Here is a 27378-nt window from a genome sequence, read left to right on the forward strand (position 1 = left end):
TCCCTTTAAGGTTTTGGAAGGGGTGTCATTTGCCGTAATCTGTAAATTATTCTGTTAAAAGCTTAAGTTATGCAGAAAATCTCTTCAGGATTTGCATTCAGCACTTCAGGGCGGATATCTGTTCTTATTAACATGTTAACACTTTCCTACCAGGATTGTGGGGTGTAGAAAGAATATTGTGCAGTATTTATGGAGAATTCATGTGAAATATATGTATTTATATAGTTAATAATACGATTAAAAAAAAATTATAATTCAATCAAGGAATATGCAATATCATTTTTTTTGCCATTTTTTTCTTTTTGAAAAATTACCGTATTCTACATCACGGACTAAAGTTGCCCGTGCACAAATAATATTGTGGCTAAATGAGCCGACAGTTGTTCCTCCTGGCCTTCATGGACACATAGTTTGGCCAAACGCACATGAGTTTTAACAGGTAGAAAGGAATAAAAGGATTGAGCACAACATGGCCAATCTTTCTTTCCACCGACATCTGCTGTGGAGGGAGGGTTGGGTCACAGTCAACCGATCCTGCCAAAATCATCAAGTTCGGCCAGCTTACATCTGATGTGTATGGCCTCTGTCCTCAGGGGATCTCAAATTTGAATAGAAAGCCAATTAGTCTCTCAGTTGGTTTTTGGAGTTTGGTAGATATCAGGTCAACATTGGGAGAACATCCAAACTGCATGCAGATGTTCCTCTTGCTTAAAATTTAACCCAGGATCCCAGTGCTGTAAGGCAGAGTTCCGCAAACCCAAGCCCTTATGACCCACTTGCTGGTCATGATTTGAGAAGATCCCATAGAATGAATACCTGTGGTAAGTCCTGGTGCTAATTATATCACCTGCTCAATACTAAGGAAATCCTGGAAACCTGGCAGCTGGGCCCTGAGGACTGGAGTTGAGGAACCCTGCTGTAAGGGAACAGTGCTAACCACTGAGCCACCATGCTGGCCAAACAGTACTGCTTCCTCCATAAGTCAAGCCGAGAACCTCACTGCACCCTTCCCTCACTGTAGAGGGGCAGCATTTTGACAGATGTTCCACCCATTCTTGTATTTTCCTATCTCTAGTCTGGAGACACCATTTCACCTTTAGCCACAAGCATCAAAAGGGCAAGAAACATCTCTGGGCCTATAGGAATAGAAACTCTTCTAGGCAGTGCTGCGAGACAACAGTGGTGACCACGAAGCTATGATGCTCTTCCTGTTATACGGACAAGGACGAAACTAACTTTCATCATACCTTCCAGCTGTACTGGATTAGTCGCTGCTGCACCGATTCTGCATTGTATTTCTTTCAGATATGTGCTGTATGGCTCTTATGAACACCATTGGTTTGCTGCCTGCAATTGTTGCTGATTACACAGTTTTTCTGTGCCAATCCTCATGCAGAAAAACGTAGCGTAAGGCCTTATTCACACAGTGTTTTGGTCAGTGATTTCCATCAGTGATTGTGAGCCAAAACCAGGATTGGAGCCTCCACAGAGATAATGGCACGAGGGAAAGATCTGCTCCTGTTCTGTTTGGACATCACTGATGGAGATCACTGACCAAACACTGACTGTGTGAATAAGGACTCATACACATGACCGTATCCGTTTTGCAGTCTGCAAATCACGGATCCGCAAAGCACAGATTATTGTGTTTCAAACTACAGGAAACGTCCTATCCTTGTCCGCAAAACCACCAAGAATAGGACATGTGCTATCTTTATTCAGGGCTGCAGAACGGACATACGGATGCGGACTTCACGCGGCGTGCTGTCTGCATCTTTTGCGGCCCATTGAAGTGAATGGGTCATCATCCGATCCGCAAAAAAATGTGGGCCGAACATATAGTCATGTGCATGAGCCCTAAGGCCTAATACCGTTCAGTGAATCAGTACGCAGCGTAATACAGTACCAGCAAAGTGTATGACATTAGACAAATCTCACGTACATTTTGCTTCTTCATTCCGTGCGGAAATTTACCTGCTGTGTGGATTTTGAAACCTGCAGCATGGCAGTTGTTTGTGTGGTTTTTTTCGGATTTCAGTCTTTTCAATGCAAGGCTAAGGGTACTTTCACACTTGCGCAGGACGGATCCGACAGGCTGTTCACCATGTCGGATCCGTCCTGCGGCTATTTCGCCAAACCGCCGCTCCGTCCCTATTGACTATAATGGGGACGGAGGCGGAGCTCCGGCGCAGCACGGCGGTGCACGGAGAAAGCCGCCGGACTAATAAACCTGACATGGAATAATTTTAGTCCAGCGGCCTTTCGCCGTGCACCGCCGTGCTGCGCCGGAGCTCCGCCCCCGTCCCCATTATAGTCAATGGGGACGGAGCGGCGGTCCGGCAGCACGGCAAAATAGCTGCAGGACGGATCAGACATGGTGAACCGCCTGTCGGATCCGTCCTGCCGCAAGTGTGAAAGTAGCCTAAGGGTAAAATCGCATCAAATCTGCACCAAAACACACAAGTAACACATGATGTTTTTTTGGTGCAGAAATGCACAGAAATCTGTGCAGATTTTCTGTTTGTAAATATGGATGAGCGAACTTCTGTTTTCAAGTTCGGCGTACAAGGTTTGGGTTATCTAAGAATTCCTTTATGGATTCCACTACTATGGACTTAGATAACCCGAACCCAAACCTTGGATGCCAAAGTTGAAAACAGAAGTTCGCTCAACACTATTTGTACCCTGCACCCGTGTGCATATAGGACCAGGAGTGGCCAGAGCAATACATGCTCTTTACATGGGACTTACTATGACATTTCTCACATATACAAGGGGTTTCAGTGCAGTAACTGCATTCCGTTTGTTTCATGCCGTCATTTATACCCCCCAAGGAGAAGGTTTTGGGATTTGCAAGGGTGACTGCTCTGCAGGAATGTATTAAAAGGCCCATACATAGGGAAAGAACGATCCTTGTGTTCTTATGGGGCAGCGTTGTTGGGTGCAGGGTGGGGTAGCTGTCAGGTGAGACCTGTTGTGCTGCTACGTAATTTGGAAGTGAGTTTTAAAGGCTCCAGTGTTCAGCGTGTTACTAATTCGTAAAATAGTTTCCAGCTCTGGAATGTGTGTGGGTTTGGCAGCACTAAATCATTTGTTCAAAATCAGCAAGATTTGTAAACTATAGACTAGAACACAGCAAAAGCCACCATAATGTGCAGCTATGGCAGAACTCATTGAAATTTAAAGGGAACCTGTCCCATTGAAATGGGCTGTGATCTACAGGCATGTTACACAGCAGAAGGAACTGAGCAGATTGATATATAGTTTTGTGGGAAAAGATTCATCATAAAGCCTCATTCACACATCCGTGTCTGTGCTCAAATCCGTGAGCGGGTGGTCAGTGATGGAACCGTGTTGGGTCCGTGTGTCCGTTTTTACTGTCCGTGTTGCATCCGTGTTTCATTGACACTGAACAGCTGAAAAATAATTTTCAAAGCATCTCTTCTTAATGATCCGTGAAACACGGATACCATAGACCACACAGATGTGGTTTTCATATACCCATAGACTATAATGGACGTGATGGATCCGTGAACACGGACAAAATAGAGCATGCATCCGTGCTAAAAACACTGACCCACGGACCGTGCTAAAACACTAAAGTGTGAATACACACATTAAAATGAATGGGGACGTGTGCTGTCCGTGGAGAACATGTACAGCACACATCCGAGAAACACTGACGTGTGAATGAGGCTTAACTTGTATTTCGTCATATTAAAGGGTTTGTAAAAACATGGCTGCTTGTGTTCAAAAACAGCACCACCGTTGTGCACAGGTTGTGTGCGGTATTTCAGCTCTGCCCCATTGACTCCAGTGAGGCTGAACTGCAATACCAGACATAACCCATGAACAAGAGTGGAGCTGTTTTTTGAAGAAAGCATGTTTTTTGTAAATCTTGGACAACCCCTTTATTTCCTGCTCTTTCTAGGCTTAGGAGTCCAGTGGGTGGTCCTACTCAGTGATGGCCATCTTTAAACAGTGTAGGCTGTCAATCCCTGAGTAGCTCGGTCCACTGAACTCCTAAGCCTAGAAAGAACAGGGATGAATATAAATAAATTACAAGTTCTGCCGAATATTTTCCCACAAAACTATACATCTATCTGCTCAGCTCCTCCTGCTCTAGAACATGCTTCAGGTAGATCGGACACCTTTTCCACCAGTTCATGCAAAGGATTGACCAATTGGCAGACAATTGAGATTTTTAAAGAATAAGCTCTTCCCCAGATACTGTTCTCGCACCCAAAACAATAGCCAGAGTGTCATTGCAGCCATAGGTCCCCCATCAATGGTGCCAGACGTAGCTCCTCCATCTAGGCCTAGTTCACTCAGTATTTGGACATTCATTTCCATCAGTGATGGTGAGCCACAACCAGGTGCAGGTCAGAAACACAGAACAGGAGCAAATCTTTCCATTATAACTTCACTCCTGGTTTTCGCTCACCATCACTGATGGAAATCACTGACCCAAATACTGATGGGAGATCTAGACTTAAGGGTCCATTCACACGTCCGTTGTTTCTTTCCTGATCTGTTCCGGTTTTTGCTGAACAGATCTGGACCAGATCTGGACCCATTCATTTTCAATAGGTCCTGGACAGCTCAATGTCAGATTTTTTTCAGGACCCATTGAAAATGAATGGGTCCAGATCTGTTCAGCAAAAAACGGAACAGATCAGGAAAGAAACAACGGACGTGTGAATGGACCCTAAGGGTGTAAGACAGAGCCACCCCATTCACAGAGCCATCCACAGTGCCCTCATTGATGATGCAAGTCTGTGGTCCACAATTATTAATCTGTTAACACCAGTTTTTGGTGTAAAACGAACCCCCAAGAAGTCAGTTTGAGCAGAAAATTGCATTGTAAAACGTTTAGACAGATATATGCAAATGGTGAGATTTTGGTACAAATCTAAACCAGGCGTAGATTTCATTTAGTGACTTTAGTAAAGTCCAACATACACCAAATTTATTAAGGGGTACGCAAGTTTTAATAAGTTTGCCACAGTTTACTCCAACAGTCTTATTTTTAAGACTGGAGCTTGGCTGTCTCCGGCAGCCCCATAGAGCTGAAAGCAGTGGCAGCGCACATGTGTGACAGTAACATCCCTGATCTCACATTTATTCTGCCAGTCAGCGCCAGATAGACCACCTTCTTAAAGAACCACTTCCACCAAAAATGTTATTCTGTGACCTGGAAGGAACGTAGTGAAGATAATCTTCTAACCAGTGTCTGTATTTGTGAGTTATAACCTCCCTTCTGATCCTCAGCTGTGTCATGTGACCAACACTCTGATCTCCAACTGACAGAGGACAGGAAGTCAGTTACTTCTCTATTCATTTCTATGAGACTGACATTGAGGCTCCCATAGGAATACTTAGGCCTCATGCACACGACCGTTGTTTTATTCCGTATCCGTTGTTCCGTTTTTTGTGATTTTCTGCGGACCCATTGACTTTCAATGGGTCCGTTGAAAACTCGGCTAATGCACCGTTTGTCATCCGCGTCCGTGATCCATCAAAAAAATATAACCTGTCCTATTTTTTTCACAGAAAACGGTTCGCGGACCCATTCAAGTCAATGTAAAGGAGAGAGAAAAGTCCAGCTCGATTAAAATGTTACCTTTATTTTTCAGTGCAGATTAAAAGCCAGTTACACTCCAGTCTACATGTTTCGGATCAAGGACAATTGTGATCCTTCCTCATGACATACACATACTGAGGAGGGGGTTGAATATATAGCGCCTCCACCTGAAGGCAGGTGGACGCACTAACTACAAGCTCCTCCTTTAAATGAAATTGACAACACATGCTGAAAGGCATGGTGAATTAAAACAAAAGAACACACATTAGCTTATGGATCAAAAAATTCAATAATGTAACATCAAATCTTTTGAAGCTTTTGAATCGTGAGTCGTTTTGGATCTTCAAAATGGGGTCCACCATACCGAGTGGACTTAATCGGAAACACGATTTGATGTTACATTATTGAATTTTTTAATCCATAAGCTATGTGTTCTCTTTTGTTTTAATTCACCATGCCTTTCAGCATGTGTTGTCAATTTCATTTAAAGGAGGAGCTTGTAATTAGTGCGTCCACCTGCCTTCAGGTGGAGGCGCTATATATTCAACCTCCTCCTCAGTATGTGTATGTCATGAAGAAGGATCGCTATTGTCCTTGATCCGAAACATGTAGACTGGAGTGTAACTGGCTTTTAATCTGCACTGAAAATTAAAGGTAACATTTTAATCTAGCTGGACTTTTCTTTCTCCTTTACTTAAGTTACGTTGTGGTTCCCGACATGGTCCGTGCTCGGTGCAACAGGGTTTGAGCACACCTACATTTTTTCTTTTTGCCATTCAAGTCAATGGGACCGTGAAAAAACGCGGAGGCACACAAGATTGTCGTCCGCGCTTCCGCGTCCGTTTTTTTCCTATCATTTGCATGGCAAACTTGACTTAGACTTATTTTTACTTTCCTTCATGTCTGGTGATCCTCCAAAAATAAAGGAAGACACACGGAAACGGAACAACGGAACCCCATTTTGCGGAACGGAACACAACAACGGTCGTGTGCATGAGGCCATAGAGAAAGTGGCTTCCTGTCCACACATAAGATGCCATGTTATTTGGAAAGTCAGAGTGTTGGTCACATGACAAAGCTGAGGATCAGAAGGGAGTGGATAACTTACAAATAAACACTAAGTAGATTACCTTCACTACAGTTTACATCATGTACCTTTCTAACAGGTCAGAGAATAAAAAAAAAAATTGTGGGAGTGCTTCTTTAATAGAGACATCCTATTAACCATGAAAGTTAATGTTTGAATAAAAAAAAAAGGGGAAAATAACCTTCCCTCCCTCCTGCCTTTTTCATTTCTTTTTATAAATTACCAAGTAACCAAGGCTAAGCCTAAGGCTAGGGCTACATGGCAACACTGCAAGGCAGAATCGGGAATGGGTATATATTAGAAAATGGTTATCCTCATTCCTGTATCTGTCGCCATTACTTTAGAACAAATGAGTCCTTTAAACATCATTAGGTTTTCAGCAAATAATGCCACATTGGAATAACACCTCATTAAAGAGACCTGGTACTCTATTACAGTGCACTAATGTGTATGGCCTATTTAAAATGTGGAATGCGTCCAAGAGAATGCGGCTCTCCCATATGTTTAAAGCTCCAGTGTGAAGTTTCACTTTTAAAGCGGTTGTGCAGGATCAGATAACCTGTCCATGGTTTGTGCCTGGTATTACAGCCCAACTATACTAAAGTGAATCGGGCAGAACTGCAATACCACATACAGCCTGTGGGCAGGGGTGGTGATGTTCCTGCAAGAATGCAGGCAAGTTTTTTGTATTGCTTAAAGAGGACATGTCCGCTTTACCAACATGTATGTTTTAGTAAGTACTTGCATTCCCCATAAAGTAACAGATTTGGAGTATTTCTTATTAGAAATCGGAAATGTGCCAAAACTCACGGATGAATATTCTGAAACTCTCCCTTTAACATATTCAGTCTAGTCAGCCAATTTGATATTTTTATGGATAGGGAAACGACTTCTGTAGTGTCACGTATGTAGAAGAACGTTGTAGGATCAAATGTGTCAGTGACAAGAATACCCAATTCTTTTGGCTAGTTTTAGTCAAGTAACTCTGTAGGGCTGATTTTGTCTTTAGTAGTTTATTAGAAGTGGGAGAATTCCATCAATAAAGCAAAGCTATTGCTGTTTTATGACAGACTGTGTCTGCAGCCTCTTAGATGGAATATAGGCAAATAGAAGCAGCAGCCTGTATTCTGCTGACTGTCTCACTGAACCGTAGATGGAGATTTTTTTCCTTGCCACTATATTATTATATTCAAGGGCAGACCCCCATAACAGAGGACCCCTTGACTTCCAACTGATGTCACATGTTGTATGTCCACCCCCAAGCTTTCCTGACTGAAACCCACTTGTGATGTCACAGCAGCTTACATAACTGAACACCACTTGTGATGTCACAAAAACTTGCCTGATGGGTGCAATTGTGATGTCACAGCAGCTAATCTAAAGGAAACACTATTGTGACGTCACAGTAGTTTACCTGAATGCAACCCACTTGTGATGTCACAGTAGTTTACCTGACTGAACACCAGTTGTGATGTCATAGTAGTTTACCTGACTGAACACCAGTTATGATGTCACATTAGCTTACCTGACTGAACACCACTTGTGATGTCATAGTAGTTTACCTGACTGAACACCACTTGTGATGTCATAGTAGTTTACCTGACTGAACACCAGTTGTGATGTCATAGTAGTTTACCTGACTGAAATCCACTTATGATGTCACATTAGCTTACCTGACTGACACCCACTTGTGATGTCACAGTAGCTTACCTGACTGAACACCATGTTTGATGTCATAGCAGTTTACCTGACTGAACACCACTTGTGATGTCATAGTAGTTTACCTGACTGAACACCAGTTGTGATGTCATAGTAGTTTACCTGACTGAAATCCACTTATGATGTCACATTAGCTTACCTGACTGACACCCACTTGTGATGTCACAGTAGCTTACCTGACTGAACACCATGTTTGATGTCATAGCAGTTTACCTGACTGAAACTTACTTGTGATTTCACAGTAGCTTACGGGACAGAACCCCAGTTGTGTTCTCACAGTATCTTACCTGATGGAAGCTCACTTGTAATGTCTCTTAACTTACCTAAAACCCATTGTGATGTCATAGTAGTATACCTGATGGAAACCCACGTATGTTTTCACAGCAACTTCCTTGATGGAAGAAAAATTGTGGTTTACTTGATTTCACTGTGACATCACAATTTAGCTGACATCACAGCAGCTTCCTTGGTTGACAGTGGGATGCGAGCCATAGACCACCTCATTCTTGAACATCCCTCACCTTTATACCAATCAACTAATACTTCTAATACATGGATAGGAAGAAACACAACCCCCTTTGTGTAATCTGAGACAAAAGAAACCACCATTATCCTTTCCCCCCCCATCTGCTGGGCCCCAGTCAAGTTGTACATATCGTATGAACACACCTGGTGGGTAGGGAATTCCTGTATGTACATTTTAGGTGACCAGAGGTTAAGCAATACATTTTCTGAAATGTTAATAAATCGCTTACTTTTACATCTCAGAAACAGGTTGAACTTCCTACTTTAGCAGAAACTGACCCACTTAAGTGAATTGTGCTGTTAACTCTTTCTGCCGGCAGAGGGACTGCTCCATTGTTTTCACTCCTTGCAAACATTTGCATTCTTTCAAGATTATGAAACCGATTAAACAAACACTAATGAACTGGAAAATAGGATTTACCAAAAGTCTCCTCACAGGAAACAAGTCTGCCTCACCGTGTGTTCATGTTCTTGTGTCTTTGTGCAGCTCATATATACCCAGCTACGACTTCAACTGCGCCAAAGAGACTTCCCCGGAGCCTCCGCTCTCTGAGAATGAAAGGCAGATCTATAAAAATGTTTTAGAAGGAGGAGATATTCCGTTCCAGGGACTGAGCGGCCTGAACAGACGCCCCTCCAGCTCTGCCTCCAATAAAGGTACGTGAACCAAAAACATCCCTGTGGCCCGATCGAGTTTACTTTTTGGTGTAGCAGAGTGCAGTCAGTTACATATGTGACTTATAATATGATTTCATAGGTCAGGATGACTAGGTTTTCTTTGAAAGGCAAACTGGCAAGAGGATAACACCTCACCTTTAAAAACAAAGGCACTGTGCTAATAATGTCTCCGAGGAATGTTTGGCAGTCATGTATGTGTCAGAGAACTGCGACTAACAAATCACACCCTTCTTGAAAAGGAGAATGTGATTGTCTTAGGGCACTTTCACACTTGCGTTGTTTGATTTTGGCAGGCAGTTCCATTGCCTGATCAGTCAGAAAAATGCCTGATCAGTCAGAAAAATGCATTGCAATACCAGATCCGTTTTTCCGGTGTCATCAGGCAAAACGGATCCGGTATTTATTTTTTTCACATTTTTAAAGGTCTGAGCATGCGCAGACCGGAATACCGGATCCGTCAATGCGGCAATTCGAATGCCGGATCCGGCACTAATACATCCCTATGGGAATAAAATGCCGGATCCGTCATTCAGGCAAGTGTTCCGTTTTTTTCGCCGGAGATAAAACCGTAGCATGCTACAGTTTTCTCTTTTGCCTTATAAGTCAAAATGACTGAACTGAAGATATCCTGATGCATCCTGAACTGATTACTCTCCATTCAGAATGCTTGGGGATAAAACTGATCAGTTATTTTCCGGTACAGAGCCCCTGTGACGGAACTCTATGCCGGAAAAGAAAAACGCTAGTGTGAAAGTACCCTTAGGAGTCATTAGCAGTCATTTAATAATAGTGAGCTACAAAGCATAGATATACTACAAAAAATTGCACCAAATTGATTCAAGGGGCGCACATGGCATGATACATTTTCCACTACTTAGGCCGTCACTTAGGCTATTTTCACACTAGCGTTTTGGCTTTCCGTTTCTGAGACCCGTCATGGGCTCTCAGAAGCGGTCCAAAACGGATCAGTTTTGCCCTAATGCATTCTGAATGGAAAAGGATCCGCTCAGAATGCCTGTTTGCCTCCGATCAGTCTCCATTCTGCTCTGGAGGCGGACACCAAAACGCTGCTGACACAATAGAAAACAGATCCTTCCCCCATTGACTTTCAATGGTGTTCATGACGGATCCGTCATTGCTATACAATTAGAATATCGTGCAAAAGTCCATTTATTTCAGTAATGCAAATTAAAAGGAATTGCATTAATGCAGCTTAAAGTTATAATTTTGTGAAAAGGTTCAATATTCTAGGCTCAAAGTGTCGCACTCTAGTCACCTAATTAATCCATACCCCCTGAGCAAAGAGTACCTCAAAATTGTGACTTTGGGGTTCCATAAGCTGTAAGCCATAATCATCCAAATTATACCAAATAAATGCTTGAAATATCTCGCTTTGCATGTAATGAGTCTATGGCTACTTTCACATTCGCTTTTGGTGCGGATCCGTTCAGATAATACAACCGCATGCATCTGTTCAGAACGGATCCATTTGTATTATCTGTAACATAGCCAAAACGGTTTTCTACTGTGCCATATTGTGTCAGTGAAAACTGATCCGTCCCCATTGACCTAAATTGTGTGTCAGGACGGATCCGTTTGGCTCAGTTTCGTCAGACGGACACCAAAACGCTGCAAGCAGCGTTTTGGTGTCTGCCTCCAGAGCGGAATGGAGACGGAACGGAGGCAAACTGATGCATTCTGAGCGGATCCTTATCCATTCAGAATGCATTAACTGCAAAACTGATCAGTTTTGGACCGCTTCTGAGATCCCTGAACGGATCTCACAAACGGAAACCAAAACGCCAGTGTGAAAGTAGCCTATCTCATGTGCTAGTTTCACCTTTTAAGTTGCATTACTAAAATAAATGAACTTTGCATGATGTTCTAATTTTTCGAGTTTCACCTGTAGAAGACATAATAGAACCAGATCCGTTCATGACGGATGCATGCGGTTGTATTATTGTAATGAAAGCGTTTTTGCAGATCCATGACTGATTCACAAAAAACGCCAGTGTGAAAGTAGCCTAAAAGGAACGGGCATAAGTTCTCAGCTGAGTGCTTCTACCCCTTCGTTTCAGCGATCAGTGGTGCTGTCAGCATCTAGTCTCTCACCGTTACACTTTAAATAAATTTGGTGTATTTTATAAATCCTCCTACACACACCCTTTTGATTCATCAATTGGATGAATGGTATGGATTCAGTATATATGGGTCATTAGGTGACCGATTCAGAACAGGCTCCTTTGTCTACCCCATTTTTTACTGATACGTGTAGAACAGATCAAAATGACCTTCCCAAGCCCAGTGGTAGTTGGCATCCACCAAGATGGCACCAGTCCTGTATGTAATTTTCTTGACCCAGTGACTAATGACAATGTCTTAAAGGGGTTATCCCATGACTAAAAGCTAGAACCAGCCCTGTACCTCACATGGATCCAGAGATCTCCCCATTCATTGCTCTGCTAGATTTATATCAAGCTGGCAGCTCAAGGGGAGTGTCTTTTGTGCTGTAGCTAAGGGGGCATGTCCATGCTCTACCTATCACAGCTCAGGAGGCAGTTGAAGTATTAAACTGAGCATGTGCGGCCTTCTCAGTGAGCAGGTCAAAGAAATAAGGGGGGGGGGAACAAACTGCAGGTGGCGCTATACAGATATAAGATACATTTTATTGAATAACTCAGCGGCTGTGCTAAATTTTTTATTACATGCAATTACAAAAGTATTCAGAGCCAGGTGCTGGTTTGAAAGCTGTAGAATATTTTTAGTGGGTCAACCCCTTTAAAGAGGTTTTTCCATGAAACATGCCACCACCGGTGCCCTCTGTGATCAGGAGAGTAGAGTCCCGTTCCACTGCATGAATGGAGCAGCAAGTCGCGTATGTGGTCTGCTGCTCCATTCATTCACTAGGGGATGGGTGAAGATAGTGGAGAACAGCACTCTATCTCCAGAAGACCACTGCTCCATTCAGAAATGGGGAACACGGGGTCCCTGTTCTCATAATCAGCAGGGGTCGTAGCTGTTGGACCTCTGCTGATCAGACATTTGTTCCTACTTATTCTGCTCCTTCTACGCAACCCAGCAGGGAATACATGTCTAATCAGCAGAGGTCCAACAGTTATGACCCCTGCCGATTATGAGATTAGGGACCCTCTGTTCCACCATTCTGAATGGAGCAGCGGTCTCCTGGAGATATGTGTCTGTCATGGAACAACCCCTTTAAGCATTTTTGCTGAAATCTGAATGTCCCTGGATGAAAAATGTAGTGCAGTCTGCCGCTTCCATGTGTTTGTATGAAATGAATACACCTGGGAAAATTATGGAAAGTAGTTTATTGGACTCCTCTGATAATACAGAGGCAATGGTGCTTTAGAAACCCTATGAAGGGTTTATTTGAGTAATAACTGCATATCCGTGATTAAGTCTGTGTTATATATTGCAATCTTAACCGAGTGCCTTTGTTCTATTCTTCATGCTTACACATGGACCCCACAGGTGGGAACGCTCATGTATTTTCTCATTCCTCATTAAACAAGCGAACATGTAGTGGTAGTAATTCATTAGGCAGCTTGTTTAAGCAGAAGTCCTCTTTGTCAGCTGCAAAAGCTTGCATAGGTGAGATTCTACCCTCCAGATTCAAACCTATAGTGGCTGTCCAGGACCCCTGCCAGCACACGCAGAGTCCATCGCTGTCCCAGCAGAAAGCACAGAGCTGCGAGAACTTGCTGGAACCTTTGACATCATCTGAAAGCAAACAAACATGTGCATTTCCAGCCAGTGGAAGTGTGGATAATATGTTGGGGAAATGCTATAAGGATTATAAGGTAAAGTCAGGCAGCGCCATGAGCCTGCAAGAGTACACCATGAACTCTGCAAAAAGTTCATTCACATCTAATCTCAGGTCAGGTGGCACAGAGTTCAACATGATGTACAGGAATATGCACCATATTAACCGATCTTCCCTGAAGAATGCTTTGTCTTGTTCTAATGTCAGGGATATTGCTAACCATTTTGAGAAGGACGGAAAGCATGGATCGTTTCTTAAATTTGGGATTGAGGGCTCTGAACATGTGCCCAAGCACACTGTATCCTCACGTGTAACGACCTTTGAGCAACTCATACAAAGATCCCGGTCAATGCCTTCCTTAGATATATCTAATGGACCAAGTGTCTCCCCTACTCCTTCACAGTCAAGAACAGAAGTGGTGAATGCTTGCTCTGCCGAGTCTTTTCTAGAGAGTCCACTGAAGAAAAATGAAGATACAAATATGCAGCTGCCTCTTCATAAGACCTCCACCCCTAGTAGTAACGTGGAAGAGATGAGTTCTGACCTCAGTGACATTGCTTTAATTGATACTCTTTCCGTAGGCACAGATGAGACTGACCAGCTTTCGAACACATCCAATGACAGTTGCAACAGTACCATTAAACCATCCCAAAAATACAAAATGAACACCTGTAAGAGTTCCTGCCCTGCTTCCTACACAAGGTTTACTACTATTCGGAGACATGAACAGAAAATGGCCAAGGACTCAAAAACCACAGCACGTTCTGACCGGCAGCTTATTCAGAGAAATATATATCTAATAAGTCCACTTCCTTTCAAAATAAAGAAGCCACTTCAGGACAGTCCAAAAAGGTCTTCAGATACCTTGGAAAAAAACTCTGACATTATTGAGCCATCAAAGGAAAGCCATATAGATCACCTACTTAAGCCTTCAGACGGTGTTGAAGAGAAGCCTTGTCTACCTACACGGCAGTCTTCATTTGAAATTGTGGAAAGACTGAGCTGCCTAAACGTTAACAATTTTGATCATGATAATGCTAATCTAGAACATGATTGTGTTGACTCGCTAAATAATGGAGATATTGTCTCATTTCCTTTATCTTACAATTTGGATTCAAACAACAATCAGCCGAGTGATGGTGGAGCAGTCACTGGAGGTGGAGTTTTTCTGCATCTTGCCGATATGTGACACTTCATATGTGTGACCGACCATCTCTACCTGTCATCCACCTTCATTCCCTCTTGACTTCACATCTGTGCTTCCTGTCTGTGTTCCTTCTGAGCTGACATGTGCTGGGATTTGTTGCTGCAGTGCATAAAGAAATGTAACCACCTTCGTATATTCAGCCTTGGATATATTTTAGATCATAACAAACCCCAATATCTTAGTTGGCTTTGGTCTTGGTGACCTCTAGACTGAACTGGCAAATGTGTAACTTAAGGATCACCAATTTTTTTTTAATGCTGTCTCACTTAGGACTGCACTGAAGTATAGGGCCATATAGACCAATCTTCTCTGTATAGGGGAGTCTTTGCTCATGATTATATTTCACTGGTGTTACAAAATCTCCAATATTCTCCAGTCATTCATTAGAAGTAGCTCTATATTAATTTAATTTTTAGATTCTACCCAAAATTTGCGTGTCATTAGTTTCTGATCGGTGAGGGTCGAACTTCCAGCACCCTCACCAGTCAGCTGTGTGAAGAGACCGCAGCCTCTTCCTAGGCTAGTGATGTCATGTTCATTGGTCACATGGCCTTGGCACATCTCAGACCCATTCAAGTGAATGGGTCTGAGGTGCTATACGGTGCTATGCTTGTTAAGCTGTGAGGAGGGTTCCTAGGAGTCAGACCCCCACTGATCAGATACTGATGACCTATCCTGAGTTTTAAACAGTCAGAAAAAAAAACTCAATTTACATATTATAAATATGAAGGATGCTTGCCTTTTTATTTAATCCTAAAAGCAATCACAGAAAGTTTGGATTTGGTTACACCAAGATTTTGTTAAAACCAACAGAAGTGCCAAGAGCCTTAAATTGCATCAATATTCTTAAATCATTGACATCTCCTTGCTAGAATCAGTTTTGTCCTGTTTGAGACGGCATTGTAATTGTTTTGTCCAATTTCCGTCCATCAGTTCTTAACCTTCTCATACGGTTTTAGTCAATGTCAGCGGGATCACAAACAAGCATTCTGAAGAGTTTGGCTGCAGTGATTTAGTAATTTAGAAATGGTTTTTAGACTGTCCTGTGTGCTGTCTCAACCTGTGTGTGCCAGCGGCTTTAACATTCCATGATACTAATAGAAAATTTGTTGTTGTTTTTTTTTAAACTAGATTCAGAATCTCCAAGACATTTTACCCCACTCGAATACATGGATCACCCTGAAGAACTTGTGCGTAGGCGTTATGACAGCAAAGAGGTATACTTCCCAATAAACATGTTGACACTGCTGGCTACATGAACATGCATGAGCTTGAACTTTTAATTTTATAGCATGACATTACATTTATGTTAGGTCTGATGTCGTACTAAAATAATAAAATTAATTGTGTTAAAACTGAGAACTGGACACCTATTAGATTGTTTGTCCCCTTTGAGAAAGTTTTAACGTCCGTGTAACTACTCCTTCCTGTTGTATGATAGATTGTCTTATTGCAAATTTTAATGATTAACCCAAACCAAATGGTTCTTTCACGTCTTCCTGGAGTGTACATGTAGTGTTGCTTTCATCAGGTCAACACTGTTGACATAAAATCAGGACAGAATTCTTGACATTTTCTAGGGCACTTTGGCCCATATGTTTTATTCTCTGTCTCTGCAATACAGCTGATTGCGTTAAGCGGGCCAATAACTTGACACCATTGGATTGTAAGCAAGTATTTTTTTTACTGACTGCAGAGATATGACGCAATTCACCTGTGCAGAGATATACCAACACCAGGTCTTCCTTTAGCTGAATGCCCAACTTTTACTATTACATGTTTAAGTCCAACATCCTGTGCAAATTCATTTCTTTACATATCTGTGAAATGGTTGGAGATGTTTTTTGATAAAGAACTCAAAATCTATGGCTATCTGATTCTAACAAAGCTAGCGCTAGCCTTGTACCTTACATGGATCCAGAGATTGCCACATTCATTGCTCCAATTGCTCTGCTATATATGTGTGTGTGTGTGTGTGTGTGTATGTATGTAAATATATCAAGCTGGCAGCTCAAGAGAGTGTCCTTTCTGCTGCAGCTCAGGGGGTATGTCCTTTCTACTGCAGCGATCTCCCTATCATAGATCAGAAGCCAGTTGAAGGATGAAACTGAGCTGTGCAGCCATCTCAGTGAGCCGGACAAAGAAATAAGAAAACAAGCAAACAGCAGGTGGCGCTATACAGCTATACATTTTATTGAATAGCTCACTGGCTATACTAAATTTTTAATGACATGCAATTACAAAAGTATTCAGATCCAGGTGCTGGTTTAAAAACTGTAGAATATTTTATGTGGGACAACCCCTTTAAAGGGCATCTGTCAGCAGAATTGTACCTGTGAAACTAGCTGACCTGTTGCATGTGAAAACGTCATCATGTGTGGACCTGTCAATCAAAGTGGAGGGGGTATGATAGTTGCAGAGAGAGCATAGTCTATTGGTGTAACGGCAACACCCCCGTTGCTCCTAACGGCTCATTTGCATATAATAAAACATAATTTTTCTCAGCAATGCGGGCACATATGAACATGGGACCAACACAGATGCCTTCAGCTGCCAAGCGCACATGCAACAGGTCAATATTTCTCAGTACATCTGTCCCATCCATACTAAGCTGTGGACTGTGAAACGAAGCTGTGAAAAGATTATCCAGGTAGTCGAATAACAACTCAAGTAAACATTAACTAGGAAAGGGAGAACTACTGAATTATTTCTGAAACTGATCCAAGTTTACTCCAGGAAGTACTGGAAGGTTGGCATGCTGTGAAGACTCCTTGCCCCTTATCCATCTTGGTTTAGTGCCAATTTTTCCTTGAGTTGAAGTGATGAATACTTTGAGACTGATTGCTTGCTAGGGTTATTTCACTCAGCCTAGTCAGATTAGGTGGAAAAGAGTTGACTAAATATGCAACTTAATGATAAAGTCTTGAAAGACTTTGACAGGTTTTAAGTTTTGAAAATGTTCATAAAACCATATCCAGACAAGAAAACTCTTGAGGTGGCCTCAGAAGCAATGAGCAATGCATGGTACACAATTCATGGCTCACACATAAGATTTGAAGTCTAATAATCTGAACTGTGTGTTTCTTTCTTCTAAACTGCGGTTTATTTTGCTAGATCAACAAGCCCATTTTAATTTTCCAGTATACAACGGTCAAGTATGAGACTATAGTTATTACTATTAGAGATGAGTGAATTTCATATTTTGAAATTCGTTCACGCTTCCTTTGGTGGTAAAAGCAGAATTGCGTTATGGATTCCGTTACCACGGACCATAACGCAATTCTATGACGGAATACATAACGGAATGCCTTTAGAGGCATTCCATTATTCATTCCGTCATAATAGAAGTCTATGGGCTGCAAAACGAATCCGTCCCGTTTACGATAAGCAATTCTGCTTTTACCACCAAACTAAGCGTGAACGAATTTCATAACCTGAAATTCTCTCATCTCTAATTACTATTTTATTCTAATACATTGTCAAATAGTTGGTAGATGGTAACCATAGTGTGTCAAATGTTTTATTAGAAATTGACACTGTCATTAATTCTCGTTGCTCCTCACCTAGAAGCTGGAGAAGCAGCATTAGACTGGGTGGTCCAGTTGCAGAGGTGTATGCCTCAGTGCTCTGTGGGTCTGGTGTGATTACTGAGCCGAACGGAGCTCTCCAGAGACAACTTTTGCCGGGTTGCCCTGCCTGATGCTGGATCTCGAGTCACATATTTTGGCAGGCGATGGGGCTGTGAGTTACTAACAATGTCACTTCAAAGGATTGGTTAATAATGTCTTTATTGTTTGAACCATTACTGCTGGTACCTGTGCTGACAGCCAGGTTCTTCACAAGCCCAATAATGGCATTTTTATCTTAGAAACTTTTAGAGGATCAGCGAAGACTTAAACGTGAGCAAGAAGAAGCTGATATTGCTGCTAGGAGGCACACTGGGATTGTCCCATCTCATCACCAGTTTATCACTAATGAACGATTTGGAGAGCTCCTTAATGTAGACGATTCAGCAAAGAGGAGATCTCGGTCTGAGGTCTGTTCTTGATCACGTTAAACTGCTGCTTGGCCCATAGCAATATCTTTCCTTCACATCCATTCAATACCGCCAATCATTTGTAGCCTAGCAGTTGCCGTCCATCAGCTTTCTTTTATTTGCTTTGCACCAGCTTCGGGTGGTGGAGGAACTTTAGTGACCGCTCTTGCATAGCAGCATGTTGGCCTGGGAGATGGTGCTCACTGCATGAATTCTTTAGATAATTTCCTTTTTTTTTATGATGTCTTATTTCTCATGGCACACCATCATTGTTTTCTTCTTTTGTAATCCTAAATTTTTATTTTCATGTAATCTGCTAACCAACTAACATGTCCCTGGTGTGTAAAAATGTGATTCTAATTTACTGTATGTAATAATTCAAGGTAATGGATTACCCATTGCCATATGTTTTAATATTTTGTGTTAACATCTTTATAATATGTTTGTTATTTCCGTACACATACACAAGCCATTTTGGAGACTTGCTGAATGGTTATGGACCCGTAATAAGCACAGATGACATACATGTAAAGTGGCAGATGTTATAGTATGTTCTCACATTGTATAGAATTCAAAATGGCTGGCTTAATGTAGACAAAAAACACAGATGGGAAAATGGTGTCACTACCTGTAAGTGATAATGAAGCAATAAAAGGCTCTGGTCATATTGCATTTAAGGCATCCATATGACATATACTTTGGAAAATACTCCTGATATATATACGGCACCTCTGATGGATGTCTTCAACATATACAACTGAATGTCATGCACTTGGACAAGATGCCCATAGTCCACCATTGTATAAAATGTGAGAATACATGTTTCAATTTATACCCACCAGGGATATGTCAATGGGACACTCTTGGCATTTATTGGACCCCCTAGGGGTAAATACACACATTCCCTGAACATACACAGTGTGAATAGAACCTAACAGAGAGGAAGAACTAAACACAAAATATGAAAACATATTGCTATTGATCATTTTCCTATTGAGAGGAAATTACCAGTGAGACACGCGCTGCTCCAGTATGATAAATTACCATAGATGACCGAATTCTCTGATGAGTTTAGCTCTGATTGTAAATTCAGTTACTATATCTATAGTCAAACCTTTGACCCATAATAGGCCCTTTTTAGCATTGTCCCATATTAATTGTGGCAGGACCTACAGCTACTGTATAAATTATACATTCTACATGCTGATTTTTTTCTCTGCCATAAATTATTCATTTAATTTATACAGAATTAGGAATCCTGGGCGTTAATGCCGCGAAAGTCTTTCACTATTTTGTATTTGCTTTCATTCTACCATATGCAATTCTGCCATAAATTATTCCCAGGACTCTAAGGAGCATGGTAGTTCCATGAAATGTATTTAGGAGATGAGTTACCCATAATTATGTAAATGGTACTGATGAAAGCGGCATTCTGCTCAAGTTCTATTAATTATCTCCTGAAAGTATTAACGTAACAGCACCTCAGAGTAAAATATCCAGTTTACTCCATGTTTCACCAAATTGTAATTCATTGGGAATATTCTATGAGCTGTGTCATGTAATTTTCTCGGAACATTTATATTTCTGTCTGTACTAAGACCTCCAACTAAATCAACTCTTAATACCTACTTGTCATCCTCCATGGGTTTACAAAGTTTGTTATGCTATCACAACATTTGTGTCCTTCCATCTTATCTTATGTATAGATGACACAAGCAAGAGCAAAGTTTGACTTCAAAGCACAGTCTCTGAAGTAAGTATGAAAGAGGAAAGTATGGTCTTCACATCTTATGTGCAAAGCCTAAGCTAACCCTGAAGCCACCAGAGAAGCTGGCTTTGGGGTAACTTTAGGAACAGGGTTTTATGTCACCTCTACTTGTCTTCGTTAATGTGAATAAGGAATTGTGCACCTGGTTTTCAAAGTTATATTTTACACATTGGTACCTGTAATCTCAGGAATAAACTATTTATAGCAATATGGGTTTTGCTGCTATAGTGAAGTCTCTCAGTGAAGCTGCTAGGATCAAATATATTAGAAAGCCGGGCAAACATTACTGTCAGCTACAGAAATTCTGTGCCATATAGTATACTAATAGCCTCTTCAGGCCAACGTAATGTAGGCTATTATTAGTTTCCAAATACAAAAATGAATGGCGGATATGATATGTATCCTTAAAGGGTTCTCTTGGATTTTGATACAGATAAGCTATCCTTAGGATTGGCCATCGAAATCAGATCTGTGGTGGTCCAACTCCCAGCACCCCTGCTGATTAGCTGTATGGAGAGGCCGCAGGACTCTGGTGATTGCTGCAGCCTCTTTCTAGGCCAGTGAGATCACGTTCATCAGTCACATGGCCTAGATGCAGCTCAGTACTATTCAAGTGAATGGGGTTGAGCAGGATACCAAACACAGCCGCTTCCTCAAATATCTGATGGGGGGGTGCCGGAGGTCGCATCCCCAATGTTCCCATAATGATGACTAATCCTGAGGATAGTCCATCAGTATGAATATCCTGGAGAACCCCTTTAAGTCTCAGGTATAGCATTCACTGTATGTGGGCACAGTTGCCTTCTCCAGATCAGGTTTATCACCATCCTTCATGAAGAATATGTTAATAGTGGTAGCATTAGTTCAAAGGAGGAATCTCTAAGAACACAGCATCTATATATAGTACTTAGTTGGGAATTTATAGGCTGGATTTTGGGTTTTCTTACATGTTGTTTATGTTCTGGATCACTTTAAATATGTTTCAAAAACCAAACAGGATCTAAAATCCATTCTAATCTATTTTTCGAACAAAGTGAAACAATTTTTATCTCCATTTATAGGGAATTGCCGCTCCAGAAGGGTGATATAGTTTATATTTACAAGCAAATAGATCAAAACTGGTTTGAAGGCGAGCACCATGGAAGGACGGGAATCTTCCCGATTTCCTACATTGAGGTATGGCTTCTACACTCAGTTATCACTCAGAAGTCATTATTTTTGGTCAGTATCTAACACTAAATTGCTTTTGTTCCAGATACTCCCACAAACCGAGAAAGCACAGCCACAGAAGCCTCCACCGGTGCAAGTTTTGGAATATGGAGAAGCTGTGGCCAAGTTTAACTTTAATGGAGATACGGCAGTAGAGATGTCATTTAAAAAGGTAGCGGATGGAAACTTCTTATGATAAACTGACCAAGTTGTCAGAGATGGAGTGATGGATGGACAGAGTGATTGATATATAACGAGTAGATGGAGGGATTGGTAATTGGAGAGAATTTCCTGTATGCTCTCAGAGGATGCTTTTGTGCACTTTCTGTATCCGGGCACACTGATTATCCTAATAATAACTTTTTATGGTTACCTTGAATTGCTCTTGAAAGGAAATTCTGTTTAAATTTATTTTCAAGGGTGAAAGGATAACCTTGATCCGCAGAGTAGATGAAAACTGGTATGAAGGAAAGATATCTGGCACCAGCCGTCAGGGTATATTCCCGATAACCTACATAGATGTCCTGAAGATGCCACGTGTAAAAAATTCACCCGATTATATGGATCTTCCATTTTCATATTCCCCAAATAGAAGCACAAGTGCTTCCCCACAGGTATGTGTCTCATAGTACATTATGTACTGTAGGAATATTATGGTTTATTAGACCTTTTTTGTGTGTTTATCATAAGCTATATTTCTGGCAAGTAGACCAACATTATAATCAGTTGTGTGTATGCCAGATCCAGGAATGTAGTACAGGCAAAAACAATAGGTTTCGTGTCTGTTTACTCTAAATCTGCATACATGATTTGTCTGGAAGAACATCATATACCGGTAATCATGCAGAGGGATATATTTTAGTCATTCTATAGATGTGAGACCTGTGATATGCAGGTACAAGTATCCTAGCTTATATGGTCCAGTCTACTAAAAATTCTGTTCTATTCTAGGTGGGATCACAATGGTCATTATGTCAGTTATTTGGGACATTTTCCCCAGTTATCAGATATTTTTTTTTTTTTTTTTCAGTATTTTATTAAATTACCAAATTAGGGTTGTGAACCCAGGGACTTCTTGGCCATTACAAAATACAGGTCATACAAGTGAGCTGTTCCATCTGGTGGATATAAATGGAGTTGCAGTTTTTTCTTATTTTATCTATTACACTTTTTATGACCTTCACCTAAACAAGCAAGGGAAATTGATATTTTGTGATATTTTGTGTTAGTCCATTTCTTTTCCATCACATTCTTCTTCTTTTTATGTTTTCTGTTTTTTCCTTTTATTGTGTTAAGTCTCCTAGCTATGCCAGGCCACGTACTACTACTCCACCTGATGTCTCTCGCAGAGCTTTCTCTCCAGAAGTGCAGACTATCACATCTGAATGGATTTCCCTAACGATGGGTGTTTCCCGCAATAGCGGATATACCTCAACCCCCCCACTTCCTCCTTTACCCGAAGCCATGCTTTGTGCCATAGACTACATAAGTCCCTCAGCAGCTGCCAGCCCTACCTTGTCTTTAACACCATCTGTCAGCCTCCATTACTGTAATGTCTCCGGTAGATCCACCCCGAACTCTGGCCTGTCTTCAGTGCTCACGTACCCATCCAGGCCACAGTCTTCTACTAGAATCAGTTATGTCATCTCTCCACACAGTGATGAGAAGTTTGCCAGTTCAGCTTCCAGTTATGGAGGCTCTCCGGTGCAGATGACTGCACCTCACGATATTCTGATTTCAGAGCTCACTGACGTTTTACGTAATCAGCACACCCCCAAGAGCGATGTTTGTTCAATAGAAAATGGTGATCATGACATTTGGAAGGCATCAAATGGTAGAATTAGAGACACCCAAGCAATGCCATGTGTAAGTGGATGTGCAGGAATAGATACTAAAGCAAACGCCCATTCCTCTGACGAGAGCCAGTTGTGTAAAGTACATCTTGGTAGTGTTGGCCAGGAGGATTTGAAAAGACCTCAGGGCAGTCCCATTAAGGTACATGGTGCATGTGTGTGCTCTTGGCTCATGTGTAGAAGAGTGAGATTTTAGGGTTTTGAGAATCTACTGATCAATTGCCATTACTTCTACTAACCCTTGTTTTGCTCCTCAGCTCCTGTACAGTGCAATCTTACTACATTAAAAACCAATGTGTGTGTGTCTTGCCAACTAATATTTTCGTTCATATGGTGTTATAGCCCATTCACATTGATGACTTTATCAATTTATATGTAAAATGGATGAAATTAGTATATTGCAATTGATTTACACAAGTTTAAAATCCTACTTTCAGCAAGTAATTCAGCAGAATGATCAGTCTGTGAAAAGCCCTACCACACTTCAATCACCTACCTCCAAGTAGTCACTCTGTGGGAAAGGTTACAAAGTCATCTATAATAGTTTTACATTGTAATGTGTAAGGGTATTCCCAAAAATTACACCCTAAAAGAGCAAATATTGTATATTTTTACCATAACTAAATAGTATAAACGATGATAAGAAAATTTGTAATATATCGTATTACAAAAAAAATAATAATCTGCTTCTAGTAAGTTCACACCAAAAGAATGAAAAACTCAAAGCGCCACCCCAAAGATAAAATACACAGCAGTATAGTATATAAAATAAATTTTTTATTAATCAATTATACAACATATTTAAAATCCGGTAATAGCAGCATGCATACACAGGAATGAAGAAAAACAGGACCACATGTAAAGTGTCATATGCTAGTCTATAAACCCATCGATGAAAAGTGTTAGTATTCAGTTTCCTTCAACACCATCTAAACCAAGAGGAGAAAGGGACAGGAGATTCCCCAAAGTGCGACCTCCTCAATGGAAAAATATGAGTCAGAGGAAAAGTCACCATACTAATTGGAAAAAAAGTGCTCAGTGCAGTAAAGTATATACAAAATTCATCAAGGAGTAATTAGTGTAGAGAATAATACTGACCAATGTAGTCCTGGCCCCGGCTTCTAGTAAGTGTTTTACTATCTCACCACAGAGCTGAAGTCACAGCAACACTGCTGTAAAATGCCCCCATGCCGCTTCTGAGTAGGGATAAGCAAGCTTGTGTTTTCAAGTTTGGCATACAAAGTTCGGGTTTGGGTTATCTAAGAATTCCGTTATGGATTCCGGAAACAGAATTGTTAGATAACCTGAACCTATATTGCCAAAAGGACCTTATTAGACCCAGGTTTTTATAACGATGCAAGATTCAGAAGCCAAAGGCCTACAATACCTGTTTTTGGCCATTGCTAAAACATAACTTTTATTCTTTTATTAAATAAAACTACCCAAATATAGACAATGATTAAAAGGATGAAACTGGCCCTAAGCTTGTGCAGAATAATACTTAATATCTTTCACTCTCAATATATAACTATAAGGTTTGCTTATTATCACTCGTAAAGTTCAGGGAGATATCACTGGGATATTATATTCATATCCCTAATATTTTCCTATCCTGTGACGGTGTCAGTAATTTATTGTATTAACTTTGCCAACACTAAAGCAACAAATATAATTGTAACTGTAGTGTATCTGGTTTGCCACAGTATATTAATGGAGTATATACTGTTAGTGACTGGTTTTGGCACAAAGGAGTATATATATTCACATCTTTATTTCTACTACTATTGTCTAGTGCACCTTGTGTCAATTCCAAATCACTAACTATCCCTGACTATAGTGATAGTGATTTAATAATAAAGAATAAAAGTTACGTTTTAGCAATGGCCAAAAACAGGTATTGTAGACCTTTTGGCTTCTGAATCTTGCATAACCTGAACCTTGTACGCCGAACTTGAACACACAAGTTCGCTCCTCCTTACTACTGCGTTTATATAAGTGAGAGGTAGAGCAGTGTTTCCCAACCAGTGTGCCTCCAGCTGTTGCAAAACTGCAACTTCCAGTATGTCCGCACAGCCAAAGGCTGTCCGGGCATGCTGGGAGTTGTAGTTTTGCAACAGCTGGAGGCACACTGGTTGGGAAACACTGAGGTAGAGGACCTGAATCGTAGGAATTAGGAAATTCCCAGTAATACACTCCTTGGTCCTGTCAACAGGAGACCAAAAAGAACCTTTGCCTTAAGTCCCGTTAGACATAACCCGGATTTCCATGACCGTGTATTATGATATCCCCAAGTTTAACTGCAGCCCATTAGCTTGCAAAATATGTAATTTAAAAATGAATAATTAGAAAGCTTTTTTTTTTTAAAAGTCACTTTATGAATGAGGTATAACACTGCAATAGTAAAAGGTCACCTCCAGTCTCGGCTCAGTGGAAACCATAAAGCGACCATTATGTGAAGGCACCGTTATTAGGTTATCTCCATGAAACGGTCGTCTCCATTGTGTAGAGACATTGGGTGCTCCTTATTTTGCTTGTTCAATAACCTAATATGATTATCTACACTGAAAGATCTGACAAGCTTTTTCTCCTTTAAAGACCACAGACACAATGCCACTGTCTTCATCTGTCTATCCTTCTGCACTGTCTTCCTGTCCTGTCACAAATCAGCCACCTCCCAGGCTTAGAGGCAGGGTCAGTGTGTCACAGGTAACCAGCTGCTGCTGGATTCGTCTAGCTTGCTGCTTGAACATGAGAAGGCCCTTGCTCACAAGCTGCATGCTCTGCCTTTAACCTACCGCCGCCTTCTCATCCCGATCAGCATATACAACTATGCAAGAGCGCCATGATTCATGTGACCAGAGAATCGCTTGCAAATCTACATACTAATATCTCAAAACCATCTCTGAATTGTATGTGAATGGTTTTGAACATTATGGTCTAGACAAGAATTTACCTAAGGCCTAGTTTACACTTCAGTGATCTGGTCAGTGTTTGATCAGTGATTTCCATCATTGATTGGAGCCAAGACCAGGAGTGGTGCCTACACAGAGATGTGGAGAGATGCTCACAATCACTGATGGAAATCACTGACCAAATCACTAGGCCTAACAGTGGGGTTACAGAAAGTACTGCTAAGGAGCACACATTGCAACAGTCCCATGCAACAGACCGTCACCGTATAGCTGCATGTAGCAGAGTTCCCAGCAAAGTCAGGTTGTCCTAGGTGGAAAATGGCCAAGGTTTATGTAACCCCACCCATAAGTGGGTATTTTCTTTGGGTTTGGACATTCCTGTTTGGGGATTACATGCCCTGTATTTGCCAATCACAATGTTGGTAACATCTCCTCTCCACAGCGCCAATGAAATAGCGTGAATGGTCATTGAGAATTCTTGTCTGTTTTAGTAAGTACTGTATACTCCATGAAATAAGAATTCTCCTAATTTTGCACAGTTTGTACCTCTGTTATCCCTCCTGAATATTTATGAATGAACCCGTGTCCCTAAACAATCTGACACTGATAGATTATGCGGACAGACAACCCAACTAGTAACACCCGGTTGTCAATTTCAGATGCTTTCACACTGTATACAGTAGAATACATGGTCCTTAGGCTTCCTTGTTAAAAATCTGCATATTGTGTGCCCTATGGATATGTTTCATGTGACACATGGACACTGCAAATGCAGTGTGAAAGTTCCCCCATTGATACATTTCTAGGAGGAATACCAGAAAAGTCGTTACTAAAACGGACCTGTATGGAGAGCCAACGGGTCCTATTTAAGGGAAAGAGACGTTCTAAGAGTTTCTTCATTTGTCATTTCTAGGTTTGTAGGCAATGGTGAATAGTTTTCACGTGTTTTTGCTCACTTTAACATGGTGTTTGATCTGCCAGTAGCATGTTATAGAGCAGGAAAAGCTGAGCAGATT

The 27378-nt window shown here is 41.3% G+C and overlaps 1 protein-coding gene and 1 long non-coding RNA gene across 22 annotated transcripts in view; one reads left to right on the forward strand and one right to left on the reverse strand.

Moving 5' to 3' along the window:
• The window catches only part of SORBS1 (sorbin and SH3 domain containing 1), a 353742-nt gene that overhangs the window by 306651 nt on the left and 19713 nt on the right, over positions 1-27378 (forward strand). For 14 of the 21 annotated variants that reach the window (XM_040436089.1, XM_040436099.1, XM_040436097.1 and 11 more), the window contains 9 exons: positions 9403-9572; positions 15716-15801; positions 18453-18620; positions 20327-20373; positions 21450-21564; positions 21644-21769; positions 22017-22211; positions 22894-23592; positions 26046-26487. In XM_040436089.1, the coding sequence (XP_040292023.1) occupies positions 9403-9572; positions 15716-15801; positions 18453-18620; positions 20327-20373; positions 21450-21564; positions 21644-21769; positions 22017-22211; positions 22894-23592; positions 26046-26240 (1801 nt within the window). In that variant the 3' untranslated portion in view covers positions 26241-26487. Of the gene's footprint in view, positions 1-9402; positions 9573-15715; positions 15802-18452; positions 18621-20326; positions 20374-21449; positions 21565-21643; positions 21770-22016; positions 22212-22893; positions 23593-26045; positions 26489-27378 lie in introns of those variants that run through there. The other 7 variants (XM_040436105.1, XM_040436101.1, XM_040436092.1 and 4 more) reach the window with 3 other exon arrangements.
• On the reverse strand, positions 308-26701 carry LOC121004053. Its single transcript, XR_005779650.1, has 3 exons — positions 26525-26701; positions 12741-12743; positions 308-1537 (listed from the first exon to the last, which is right to left on the reverse strand). It is a non-coding gene; the product is annotated as an uncharacterized LOC121004053 (long non-coding RNA).

Source organism: Bufo bufo, chromosome 6, assembly GCF_905171765.1.
Source record: "Bufo bufo chromosome 6, aBufBuf1.1, whole genome shotgun sequence".
In the NCBI taxonomy this organism is placed as follows: domain Eukaryota; kingdom Metazoa; phylum Chordata; class Amphibia; order Anura; family Bufonidae; genus Bufo; species Bufo bufo.